This window comes from Hippopotamus amphibius, chromosome 4 (genome assembly GCF_030028045.1).
Source record: "Hippopotamus amphibius kiboko isolate mHipAmp2 chromosome 4, mHipAmp2.hap2, whole genome shotgun sequence".
Classification (NCBI taxonomy): Eukaryota; Metazoa; Chordata; class Mammalia; order Artiodactyla; family Hippopotamidae; genus Hippopotamus; species Hippopotamus amphibius.
Window position 1 is genome coordinate 153932316 of NC_080189.1, and position 12850 is coordinate 153945165.

General features: G+C 44.2%; 1 protein-coding gene across 1 annotated transcript in view; it reads left to right on the forward strand.

Moving 5' to 3' along the window:
* Positions 1–253: 253 nt before the first annotated feature.
* ARG2 (arginase 2) overlaps positions 254–12850 on the forward strand; it is a 28459-nt gene continuing 15862 nt past the window's right edge. The window contains exons 1-2 of the mRNA XM_057731189.1: positions 254–446; positions 1381–1453. Of these exons, the coding sequence (XP_057587172.1) occupies positions 336–446; positions 1381–1453 (184 nt within the window). The 5' untranslated portion in view covers positions 254–335. The remainder of the gene's footprint in view (positions 447–1380; positions 1454–12850) is intronic.

A 12850-nucleotide genomic window follows, 5' to 3' on the forward strand; every position in this document is an offset into this window, starting at 1 on the left:
TGTCTGTGACCGCACTCTTATTGGCTAGGCCGCGATCTTGGCCCTGTGACGTCAGCGGCAGGACTCGTCCTTGGCCCGAGAGTCCTGCCAGAGACGAGTGACGTCAGTGAGGGTGTGCGCGGCGCTAAGCAGCAGTGGGCGGGGCCTGCGGGAAGGTATGCCGGGGGCTGGTTGGGGGCGAGGCGGCGGGGCCTGGGCGGGGCCAGGCGGCGGTGACGTCACGGGGCGGTGCGGCCGGCGCGCGGATAGGTAAGCTCTGCAGGCGGCGGCGCTCACTCCCAGCGGCGAGCCGCACGGAGCAGCGTCTCGCTCGGCTACGTCCTGCGCTGCCCATCATGTCTCTGAGGAGCAGCCTCTCGCGTCTCCTCCGGACGCAAGTGCGCTCCGTCCCAAAGAAGTCCGTCCACTCCGTGGCTGTCATTGGAGCCCCATTCTCTCGGGGACAGGTAAGAGCTGGGACCTGGCACCTTGGGGCAGGATCCCCGCCCCGCCCCCCCCACCCCCCCCACCCCCGGCCTGAGACATCGTGACTGGTGGGAAGAACGGGGAGGCGAGGAGAGGATGGGGCGAAACGAAGAGGGGATGAGGCGGTAGATTCCCGCGATGAGGCACCGGGAGAGCACCTGGGATTTTCCCCGGTAGAAAATGGGAAAGGAGTGACGGGATGGAGGGCACCCTACTTGCCACCGGGCAGGGGGCGGCGGGCTGGTGGGTTTCTTCGGCCTCCTCGCCGAGAAGCGAGAAAGTGGTGGGTTCCGCCTGGGGTGACGGCGGAGAGGAAAGGAGGGAGAGGATTTCAAGGAGGGGCTGGAGCAGGAGAAACCGACCAGAATCCTTGGTGGAAAATTGAGGGAGAAGAGGTTAAAGATGAGCGACCGAGGATTTAAGGCTCCAGAGTCCATCCATTCTCAGAAAGAGCATTAACTGGAAAGGAAATTGGTGATTGCCTCTCTAGCGTCGGGAAGACGGAAGGGGCTGTTTTGTTCTCTCTTCAATGAAGGAAACCTGCAGTCGTGGAGAGCTTACTGATGCAGAAGCCGGGGCTCGGCCCTGGCCAGGGACACACACACCCAACAGGCAGATTCTGTCTTGGCTCAGCCCCTTCCCCTGTCTTGCCTCCGCCTGCCCTTCCCACAACCAGGGGCTCGGAAGGTTGATTTGAATCCAGTGATTGTTGTTTCTCCTCCTTCCCTGCAAGTGCTGGAAATGACCAGACTTCAGGTGAAAATAGTAAAAGGAAGGGCTGATGCTCTCACAGGTTTTCAGAGGGATCTCTTGGGAACTAGGTATAGCATTGCAGACTTCTGTATTTTTATGAACTAAACTGGTCTTATTTTCAGTCATCTTCCCTCACATCTAACTGTGTAATTATTCTTACAGAAAAGGAAAGGAGTGGAATATGGTCCGGCTGCTATAAGAGAAGCTGGCTTGATGAGAAGGCTCTCGGATTTGGGTGAGTGGCTGGATTTTAGAAGTCTGAGGGCTGTTAACAGGCCAGTTCAGAATCTTATTCTCTTATATCCTGGAACTGCACAGTGTCAGCTCTGTACTGGAAAGCGTTTCCCATCCTCCCTTGGATTCCACCTGCAGCTTAAGATCTATGGAGGAGTCTTCAGGCAAAGTATTCTTGCAATAAAGAGCATGTGTGGAAGGCAAGGAGGTGGTGTGAGGCAAGGCCTGGAGTAAGCTGCTAGTGACTGCAAAGTGGTGCTGAGAATACCGCTCCCACTGCACAGTCAACCTTTCCCCAAATTTCTAGCTTTCCTAACTCAGTCAGAGGTGCTTATGATTCATCCGTTTCACCAGTTTCCTCTCTTCAAGTCATTAGTTTCCTCTTTAGGCTTAAGAACTTTCTATTACTGTAAGCAGAGCCTTAGATTGGTGTTCCTGAAACTTCCCTGATTATGAAAATCACTTGGTTTACTTGTGAAGAATAGAGATTTCCAGGCTTCTTTGTGGACAAGTCTGGTTTATGGGCTCTGAAGTGGGACCCAGACATGTGCATTTTCACAAATACCCCAGGTAATCAAAAGTGATGTTACAAAAAAAAAAAAAGTAATGTTACAGTCTTGTAATCAGGATAGTATTCTAAACGCACAGAACCAGAAGTAAATCCAACCCAAAGATAAATGCCATTTATATAGTAGTGGAAAACCTTTTTAGAAACAGGGCACCAAATTCCAATACCCTATGGTAGGAAGGTTCTTATTTCTAACCCAAATGTTGCTAGCTGCTGTTTAAGGCCATTTCCTCTATTAGGACCATTCACATATCTCTTTTGGAGCTATGAAGTGCAAAAGGCGTGGCAGTAAGGAAGTATAGGCCCTGGAGATAGTAATACAGAATCTAGGTGAACTACAAATCCTCTCCCCACGCTTGCTTTGAAACCTCCCCTGATGATCATTGAGTCCATTCCAGGATGGGTCATCTCTCTCTAAAACAGAGGAATAATGAAGTCACTGAAATCACCTTGAGTTGAGGTGTCCTTCATACACCTCTGGTTACATATGGATGTGGTGTCATGGTTTGAATATTCAAACCTTTTCTGTTAAATAATAAAGAAGGAACTGAAGAAGGAACTATAATTAATCACTTTAATAATTCTCCAAGTTTACCACCAAAGATGAGAGAGAAGACTTTCTCTTAATATGTCACAAGCTACCTCATGGAAGGAGGTTGTCATCTCGGTTATAAATGAAGATACTGTCCCTTTAAATCAGCTGTACATTCTGTCTTGTTAAACGCATAATTTTACACTGAGAGAAAGCAATTTCTGCTAATCACTATTTTTTAATAGCGGGTAAACCTGCAGCCCATCGGCTAAACTGAGCCAGGCTTTGCTCAAATTGCCAGCTCATTGTTCTGTTTTAAGAGACTCCTGACAAGGTTCAATTGTAGCCTCTTACACAGGGGACATTAATAATATCCAGCTGAGGCTGCAGAATGAGGGGGAGGGGAACATTTGTAGCAGCTCCTCTTACTCATGCTCTGTAGACCTCCTTTCCTGCCGCAGCTCCTGGTATTTTTCCACTCCAACCTGGGGAAGGCATTCTCCCTAAAATTCCACTCCCTCAAATACTTCCTGTGTAAATCTCCAGCCTAGACTGATGATGAAGCTTCAGTTTATTTGGTCTCTGCCTTAATTTTTTTCAAATATTTTTAGTTCTACAATTTATATCCTTACCCTGTAGCTAATGGATAGCCCGGTATCACCAGCAGTCTGAAATAGAATCTCATTGCATATTAATAAGATCGTGGCACTCAGCAGATTTCCAGCATGTAGTTTTGGTTAATTGCCAGGAATATGTTAAAATACCAAGAGAAGTTTCAGTTGCTCTATTGGTACCAAATAAGCAGCATGGGTCAAATTTCAAGGGAGAAAAGATCAATGGAAAGGTAACTCACAAATCCCTTTGTTCCTTGCCTTCTGCTCTGATGTCACAGGCTGCTGATGTTGCCATGGTATCACTTAAACTTCCTGTTCTCTTGAATGAATATATTTGACTTTGTCTGGGTTTGTCTTTTCCTTTCCCTGGGCTTAGTAAAGATACTCAATGGTAACCAGGTAACCACTTATTTTAGTATATAAAGAGAGCCTGAGAGAAATGAAGAAGTAATTGCTCTGGCAAGGCTTAGATGCAGTGCCTCTGCCCCTGATTCTGGTTAGCTCTTATAGCCATGGTAATTTGCCCTTTTTTCTTTAGAAGTAGGGTGAGTGTTCTGTGGATAAGATAGTTATAAACTGAGACTAACAGTTTGACGTGTCTGTCATTGTAATTATGGTAATTTGACCCAGCTGTGGTACTGAAGTGCGGCAACAGCCCCTGGAACTGTGCTCCCAGGACCAGCCAAGGGTCCTGGGGTTCAGGAAACCATTTGGGAGCTCTTCTGGTTCCCCTCAACGAGCCTAGGGACATTTATTCTTCTGCCGCATTTGGTGCTCCATCAGAGAGCAGAGCAAGAATCTATGATTGAGGCCCCCAAATCCGGTCTGCTTCAGCAAGAACCGATAGAGAGCCTGAGATCGTTTAAACATAGAGGTATGAGAGCCATTCGTTTGGAACAGATTGGTATGTGAGCACAGGGGCCTGTATGTGCTTTCAGTGTTTGGTAGAGAACAGTAGCCATCACAAATTTAGTTGTATGATAGTGATGCTACAGCCTGGCTCCCATCCTACCATCACACTGAAACTACCCTGAGCAAGTTCACTGATTTGTCAGCCTCTATTTTGCTGGACCTCTCTACTGTACAGCTGACCACTTTATTCCTGAAATATTCTGTTAGCCAAGACACTGCTGTCTCCTGAGCCTCCTCTCCATTGCCTGGTCCTTCCTGGACTCCTTTGTGGGATCCTCCTCTTCTTCCCAACCCTCAAATGCTCATGTCCACAGTGTTCCTCCAGTTTTGTTCTAAGTAGCCTCATCTCACTGTCACAGATGTCTTAGATCCAACAGGATCGAAACAAAATTCATTATCTTCTCCCTCAAATTTGCTTGTCCTGCTGTCTTCCCATTGTCTGTTTCACACTCACTCATCTAGTTATTCAAGTTTTGAGCATCCAAAATTCCAAGACCATCACAATTCTTTTGTCTCCCCTTTTGTTCCTTACTTCTGATCACAAAGTCTTGTTGACTTTTTTTCCCCCTTCTAAATGATTAGAGTCCTTTTCCATAATGGCCCTGCTCTAGTTCTGATCTTCTCATATATGGATCTACCTTTCCAATAGTGACTCTTGTCCCATTTTGCCTACTTCAGTTCATTCTTTACTGCCACCAGACTGATCTTTTTAAGACTGTTTTTCTCCTTTGCTTAGGCTTTTTGCATGCATCCATGCTTCTCAGTCTTGTCATTCATATACCATCTTTGCTGACTTGCCATATTATTTATTGTGGTGTTTTTCTTTAAATTGGCTTTAAAGCCTTATACTTTTAAAATGTAGGCTGCCCCTAGAGTAAACAATGAAATCTCAGACTTGTGCTAGGTGCATTTTTCTAATACATTTTCATTTTAATAGTTTTATATTTTGGTATTTGACCTTCAACCAGTAGTGGTATGTGTTCCATTCTTAACAAGCAGTAAGATAGGTCTTCTATAACTTGACCTTCCTCTACCTCTTGAGACTTTTCTCCATCCACATTGCAACCCATCTGTGTTGTAACTGGAGTTGTGGGCACTTGACCTAGGCTCCACCAACAGAAACACCCCTCCTAAACCTTGTCTTGACATTCTTGAAGAAAGGGCAGTAAAAACGTCATCCTGTGATGGGCGGTTGTGGCTGCAGTTCTAACAGTAGCTTCTGTCCAGTGTCAGTGGCGTCAGCCACGCAAGCTGCAGTGCCTCGTTTCCATAGTAGTGGAGGTGACAGCAGCAATGATATCTTCACTGGACGAACCTGCAGTGTGACTTTTGGGACCATTGTTCCTGGCGATGTGGCCTTTAATCCAGATTTTGGTCCTCTTAAGATGATTCTGGGAGTTACCCAAATTAAAACGAAAATAGCCAGAATAAGTTTCTATTGCTTGCAGCGTAAAGATCCTGACTGGCAAATCAGTTTACACATTCCAGTGAGAAACAAATTATCATGTGGACTGGAATACACAAAACCCTTTCTCCCCAGGCCCTTGATACTAAATTCTTATTCTTTTGTTTGCTATTTTCCCCCCAGAACTTGACATAATCTTCTTGTACGTTACTATAATTCATTAGGTTATACTTTCTTTGGTCTTTAGTTAATCTAGGAGTATATTTTAGTCCCTTTGGATTTTAGCAACCCCTTGTTCTCTTGGTGTTCTGATTTTTGAACTGTCATGTTCCTTAATGCAACTTCTGAAATAGCAGCCTAAAGCTTTAATTAAAAAACACCATCAAGTTCTAGGTATGCCTGACTACAGTAAACAGACATACCTTAATGTGTTACTGTGACTTAATTTCACTTTCAATGTTCTGTATCTTAAACATGGTGGTGGTTATAGGCCTACATATATTTGTCAAAACTCATTGCACTTAAAATGTTAATTAGTATAAAGTATGCGTCAAAGCTGTTTAAACATTTTCAGGTTTATTTTTCTTAGGAGTAGCATTTAGTCGCTAAAAACTATAACGAGTTCATTTGCATATTCAAAAAATTTGAGCACTACTAAGTTTTAGGTACTAGGAATACAATAGTGCGCAAAACAAATTCCTGTTATCATGCAACTCTCAGTCTAATGAGGGGTGGTTGGCAGCAGATATAAGTAAAACGTGCAGTATGTCAGATGTAATGAGTGCTATAGAGCAGCGGTCCACAACCTTTTGGGCACCAGGGACTGGTTTCGTGGAAGACAATTTTTCCACGAACCAGGGGTTCAAGGGGATGGTTTCAGGATGATTCAAGCTCATTACATTTATTGTGCACTTTATTATCATTATATCAGCTCCACCTCAGATCATCAGGCATTAGATGCCGGGGGTTGGGGACCCTTGCTATAGAACAAATGAAAGCAAGGGATCAGGGAATAGGGTAAGCACTGCAGGTGTAGGTAGGAGGCCTCACTGAGAAGGGGTCATGTGAGGAGACCTTTGGGAGGTAAGGAGAGGAACCGTGTGCATATCTGGGAGAAGAGCACTTCAGGAAGAGTGTAAGTGCAGTCAGTAAAGTGCAAAGATCCTGAGATAGAAAGATGCCTGGAATGTTCAGGGAACAAAAATCTATTCCCAAAGTCTTGCCAGTGACTGTCCTGTGGGAAGGGGAGGGCCTTTCTGCACTCTTATCTCTAGTTTTTCAAGAAAAGCCAGAAATCTGAGTTCTTATGGGAGATTTAAGAAAAATGTGATATATCCATAAAATGGAATATTATTGAGCCATAAAAAGAAATGAATTACTAATTCATGCTACAAAGTAAATGAACTTTGAAAGCATTATATACTGAGTGAGAGAAGACAGACAAAAAAGACCATGTATTATATGAATCCATTTATATGAAATGTCCAGAATAGGCAGATCCATATAGAAAGTGATTAGTTCCTGGGATAAACCATAATGGAAAAGAATAGGAAAAAAAGAATGTATATATGTGTACAGCTGAGACACTTTGCTGTACAACAGAGATTAGCACAACATTGTAAATCAACTATACTTCAATAAAAAATTTCCCAGTAATCAAGTGATGTAGGAAGTTAAATAAAAATCAGATGGTTGCTTCGTATGTGTTTAAAAAAAAAAAGTGATTAGTGGTTCCCAGGGGCTGGGGGGAGAGGGAATATAGGCAGTGACTGCTAATGGGTACTGGTTTCTTTTTGGAGTGTGATAAGGCTTTTCTGGAATTAGTAATTTGCTAATACCTTGGCAAAAGCATATATCTCTGAACCTTGATATAGGCAAATCTATTATAGACCTTGTTGGGATTTGGCAAATTTCAATGTAACCATATCTTTCCTGCTTAGAAAAAGGCAGCAAAGAATTTAACTTACATCTATATTTCAAATATTTTTTGATATCTGACATTTATTATGTTCTAGGCACTGTGCTAGGCTCTCACTATTATTGACTTTTAATCTTAAAAACAAATTATGACACCCATTAGGATGGCTTGCATCAAGAAACTCCCAGAATAACAAGCGTTGGTGAGGATGCGGAGATATTGGAACCCTTGTGCACTGTTGGTGGAAACATAAAATCATACAGGTACTGTGGAAAACAGTATGGAGTTTTCTCAAAGTTAAAAGTAGTTCATAGTTGATCTACAAATTCTACTCCACGCATATATCCAAAAGAATCGAAAAGCAGTGTTTCAAAGAGATATTTGTACACTTGTATTCATAGCAGCATTATTCACAACAGCCAAAGGGTGGAAGCCACCCAAGTGTCCACTGATGGATAAACAAAATGTGGTACAAACATACAATAGAATATTAGCCTTAAACAGGAAATTGACATATGCTAGAACATGGTGAACCTCGAGAACATTATGTTAAGTGATAGAAGCCAGTTGCAAAAAGACATACTGTATGATTCCACTTATGAGGTACCTAGAGTAGTCAAATTCATAGGGACAAAGTAGAATGGTGGTTGAGGGACTAGGGGAAGAGGGGATGGAGAGAGATGGTTTAATGGGTACATAATTTCAGTTTTGCAGGAAAGAGTTCTGGAGATGGATGGTGGTGATGGTTATGCAACAATGTGGATGTACTTAATACCACTTAAATGGTTAAGATGGTTATTTTTATGTCTGTTTTACCACAATTTAAAAAGGAAAGATTTAGAAATAAGTTAGCATATTCTAAGAACAAAGAAGGTCACTTGAGGTTGTAACTTTTTAGGGACATAATAATGCTGTATGCTTGAAAAATATTTTCAACTTGTTATTTAGCACATTGTTTTATAAATAGAAGCTGAGAATGGAAAAAAGTGAAGTATGGCCTGAAGGTCATACAATCAGCAGTAGTAGTTGAGAACCTCATTTCTTACCATATACACCCTAGCCCCTTGATTGGTGCAGTCCCCTGCCTTCTCGGCGCTTACCGTGGCTGAAGAAACTGAGTGGCACCGTCATAAAGATATGGTCTCCAACTTCTAAAAATCCTGTTTCTCATGACAGCTATTTCACATCTGTACCCATAATCCTCATGTTTTTGCAACTCGGGTGTGAACTCCTTAACTTCTAGCTCTTCTCCCCATCATCCCCCAGTTACTTGTACTGACAAAGATGCTATTATACGCTCCTCAGAGGATGAGATAGCCAGTCTTCCCTCTATTAGGTAGGTACAATTGCACATGATAAGAGCCCCAAATAAGTGGTTTAAGAAAAAATAGTTCACTCTCCAGGAAGTAGTCTAGAGAGAAGTCCAGAACTGGTTTGGAGGCTCAGTTCCTTGAAGTTCAGACCTAGATACTTATCTTGCTGCTCTACCAGCAAGGCCTTTACCTGATGGTGCCACATAGCTGTGGCCTCATTTCTGGCAACAGGACGGGAGCCCGAACCAAGAAGTGGGCAAAGGGAGAACGTGTTCTTTCCCTTAAGGAAGCTCCCAAGTCGTTGCTGCAGGGTACCTCTGCTTATCCTCTTGGCCCCGGTGGATCACAGGGCCACAGCTAGTTGGAAGGGAGGGTGGTGAATTTAGTCTACTCTGAGGGGTCGTGCCCCAGCTAAAATTCTCTGTGGAGGAAGGGAAGAGCAGGTATTGGACAAGTGGCTCTCAGCCACACCATCTCCCCGTGCTCTGGATCCCACCCCTTCTGCCTCCTGAGTGTCCTTGGTGCAGCACTTAGCCCTTCTCTCCCCTTGTTTCTCAGCTTCTCTCTACTAACCTGTCCCTTCAATAATTAAGTGCAAATCTTGCCCACCTCTCATCCGCCTGGGCTGTGTGTAGCCTTCTAGCTCTTGTCCAGTTGTTTTGTTTCTCTTCAGAGCTACCATTCTGACTTCCCCACTGCCTTTTCATATTTCCACTTGCTGTAGTCTGGGGTCTTTGGGCCATCATTGCAATGAAACTGGTTTTGCTGAGGTCTGTGACCTCCTACTTTTTAATACAGTGGACTCTGCAACATTCACATTTGACAGAATTAAACATTTCATCCTTATTGAAATTGACACCACTGTCTTCTGATTTTAACTCTTCAAGTTCCTTTGCTAGAGCCTCTGCTGCCTACCCCTTACATAGTTGGTATTCCTCAGGGTTCTGTCCTTGATCCTCTTCCTTTATGCTGTCTCTTTTGGCAATTTGTCCATTTCTATGGCCTTCCTGTTACCTGTATGCAGATGCCTCCAGAGCTTTATCTCCAAGTTAGTCCCCTCCCTCCCAGCTCCAAACCTGTATACCCCCAAGCTGGCTTCCATGTATCTTCGTAACTTTTTATTATGGGAGTGTTCAAACATAAGAAAAGTAGAGATGGTAACATAATTAGTTTGATAGCTATCACCTAGCATCAATTATCCATACCTGGCGATGTTTCTCACCCCACCTCCATAGCTTTTGAAGCAAATCACTGACATCATTTTGTTTCATCTGCAAATATTTCATTATACATCTACAAAATACAGGAATGCTTTAAAACTTAACTACAATACGATTATCACACCTAACGTAAGTTAATATCAAATACCCAGTATTGGGAAAATACAGTAATTTTTAAAAAATCTCCCAACTGAGGACCTATCCACAAAGGTGATAGAGAAGGAAAACAGTTTGTTATTGGGTAAGCATTAAATTGGGCAGTCTGCTGAAAGATTGCAAAGATAAAGAAATCTTACCCTTGGGACTTCCCTGGTGGTACAGTGGATACGATAAGACTACGCTCCCAATACAGGGGGCCTGGGTTTGATCCCTGGTCAGGGAACTAGATCTCACATGCATGCTGAAACTAAGAGTTCGCATGCCACAACTAAGGAGCCCACGTGCTGCAACTAAGGAGCCAGCAAGCCACAACTAAGACCTAGCACAGGGACTTCCCTGGTGGCACAGTGGTTAAGAATCCGTCTGCCAATGCAGGGGACACGGGTTTGATCTCTGGTCTGGAAAGATCCCACATACTGCGGAGCAACTAAGCCCATGCACCACAACTACTGAGCCTGTGCTCTAGAGCCCTTGAGCCACAGCCACTGAGCCTGCATGCTGCAACTACTGAAGCCCACGCGCCTGGAGCCTGTGCTCTGCAACAAGAGAAGCCACTGCACTGAGAAGCCTGCGCACTGCAACGAAGAGTAGCTCCTGCTGGCTGCAACTAGAGAAAGCCTGCGTGTGACAACAAAAACCCAACACAGCCAATAAATTAATTAATTAATTAAAAAAAAAAAGAAATCTTACTCTTTTCTATAGCCAAGCAGGTACAACACAATCCACGTTTTCAAGATTAATAACTAGTCCTTCAGTCAGAGGACTTTTTTTTTGTTTATTTTATTAAAAATTTTTTTTTAATTTATTGGCTGCATTGGGTCTTTGTTGCTGTGTGCGGGCTTTCTGTAGTCGTGGAGAGCGGGGGCTACTCTTCATTGTGGTGTGCGGGCTTCTTATTGCGGTGGCTTCTCTTATTGTGGAGCATGGGCTCTAGATGTGTGGGCTTCAGTAGTTGCAATGCGTGGGCTCAATAGTTGTGGTTTGTGGGCTCTAGAGCACAGTCTCAGTAGTTGTGGTGCATGGGCTTAGTTGCTCTGCGGCATGTGGGATTGTCCCAGACCGGGGCTCAAACCCATGTCCCCTGCATTGGCAGGCGGATTCTTAACCACTGTGCCACCAGGGAAGCCCCAGTCAGAGGACTTTGATAGTTGACCTTTTGTCACATGTAGCTCACCCCAACTTTATCATGGAAATTGGAGTGACCACCTGTTAGCTTATTGGCTTTATCTGGAGGGGAAACAAACTTCTTTTATGTTAACACAGGAGGTAGTTTTTTGGCAAATTGAAGCAAGGGGCCCACCACCCATGCCCATAGAACTGGAGGTCGGGGCCCTAGATGTTTGCATTTCAAAAAATGGTTCCCAGGTCCTTGAGGAAATGTTCCTGGGTTGTGAGGCCTACTTAGTCATTATAAAGATTATGTACACGTGACAAGGACAGAAAGAAATCGTGAAAACACAAGGGAAGGGAGAAGGCTGTACCTTAATTTTCAACAGGGATAGTTATCTATTTTCAACTTGTATCTGCTCTTACTACCAGTTAATGTTCACGTTGCCTGGCTGATTTACACTTTTTGTGTTTATTTTTTTACAGTTTGAGTTTGGGTCCAAATAAGGTCTGTATTTTTATCTCGTAAGTCCTTTATAGGTCCCTCCTGTTTTCTTCCTTCCCTGCAGTTGATCTGTAGAGAAACTAGGTCATTTGTCTGTAAAATCTCTCAGCTTGGATTTTGCAGATCGCATCCCTGTGGCATCCTATGACACATTTTGTCCTCTGTATTTCCTGTCAACTGGTTATTGGATCTAGATCCTTGGTCAGATTCAGGGTTGTTGTTTTTTTTTTTTTTTTTTTCTGGCAGTTCTGCTTCATAGGTGGTGGTATGCACTTCCATCAGAAGTGATGTCACCAGCCATTGAATACTGCCTAGGGTTGAGCCTTTAACTTGTTTCCACGTATTATCAACAGGATAGTCTCTAACACCCCATTGTCAGAGTATCCAAAACTGAACCTACCAGCACCTCCACTCCCTTCCCCTGTGGTTTCTCATCTCTGGTGGTAGCAGAGCCAGAAAGCTGGAGGGCAAACCCTTTCTCCCTCCTCCACACCCCCTCTAAGCACTGCTGGAATCTTGTCAGGTCTCTCGCACTGCCTTGTCTTTACAGCCCCTCCGGGAGCTGCTTTTCTGCAGGCCAGGCCATTTTCCAGAGGCCACCAATTCACTAGATCAATAGTGCAGATTTGATTTGTCACCTCCTGACTTGAACCTTAGTAGTTCCCTACTGCATTTGGGATCTGGGCCCTGCCCCCTCCTCCTGCCCCATCTCTCTGCAGTCCTCCCGGATGGACCCTGGGTGTAGTTCTGTAGAGTGGAAGGCATGATGTGCTGCTTCTGCTTGAGAACCTTTCCCCTTTCTCTTTTTACTCCTGCCTAAACCTTCAAGATTCAGATACTGACTCTTCTGAAAAGCCCTTTTGGCTCATCCTGGGTCTGAGTCAGCACTTTCCTCTGTTCCCATCACATCCTGTGCACAGCTGTATCATCACAGTTTGCACCAGCCTGTGCTTTCCCCCTCTGTCTTCTGACCAGGCTATGAGCTCCCTGAAGGCTGCAGACAGGCGCACAGTCAGCATACAGTCAGCACACAGTCAGCTTCTGTTGAAGGAAGAAATGGGGCAAAGCATCCTAGCTTTCTCATGGAACTTCATTCACATCGTGACCAGTGGGATTTCCCCAGACACTATTTCCTTTCTCTCAAA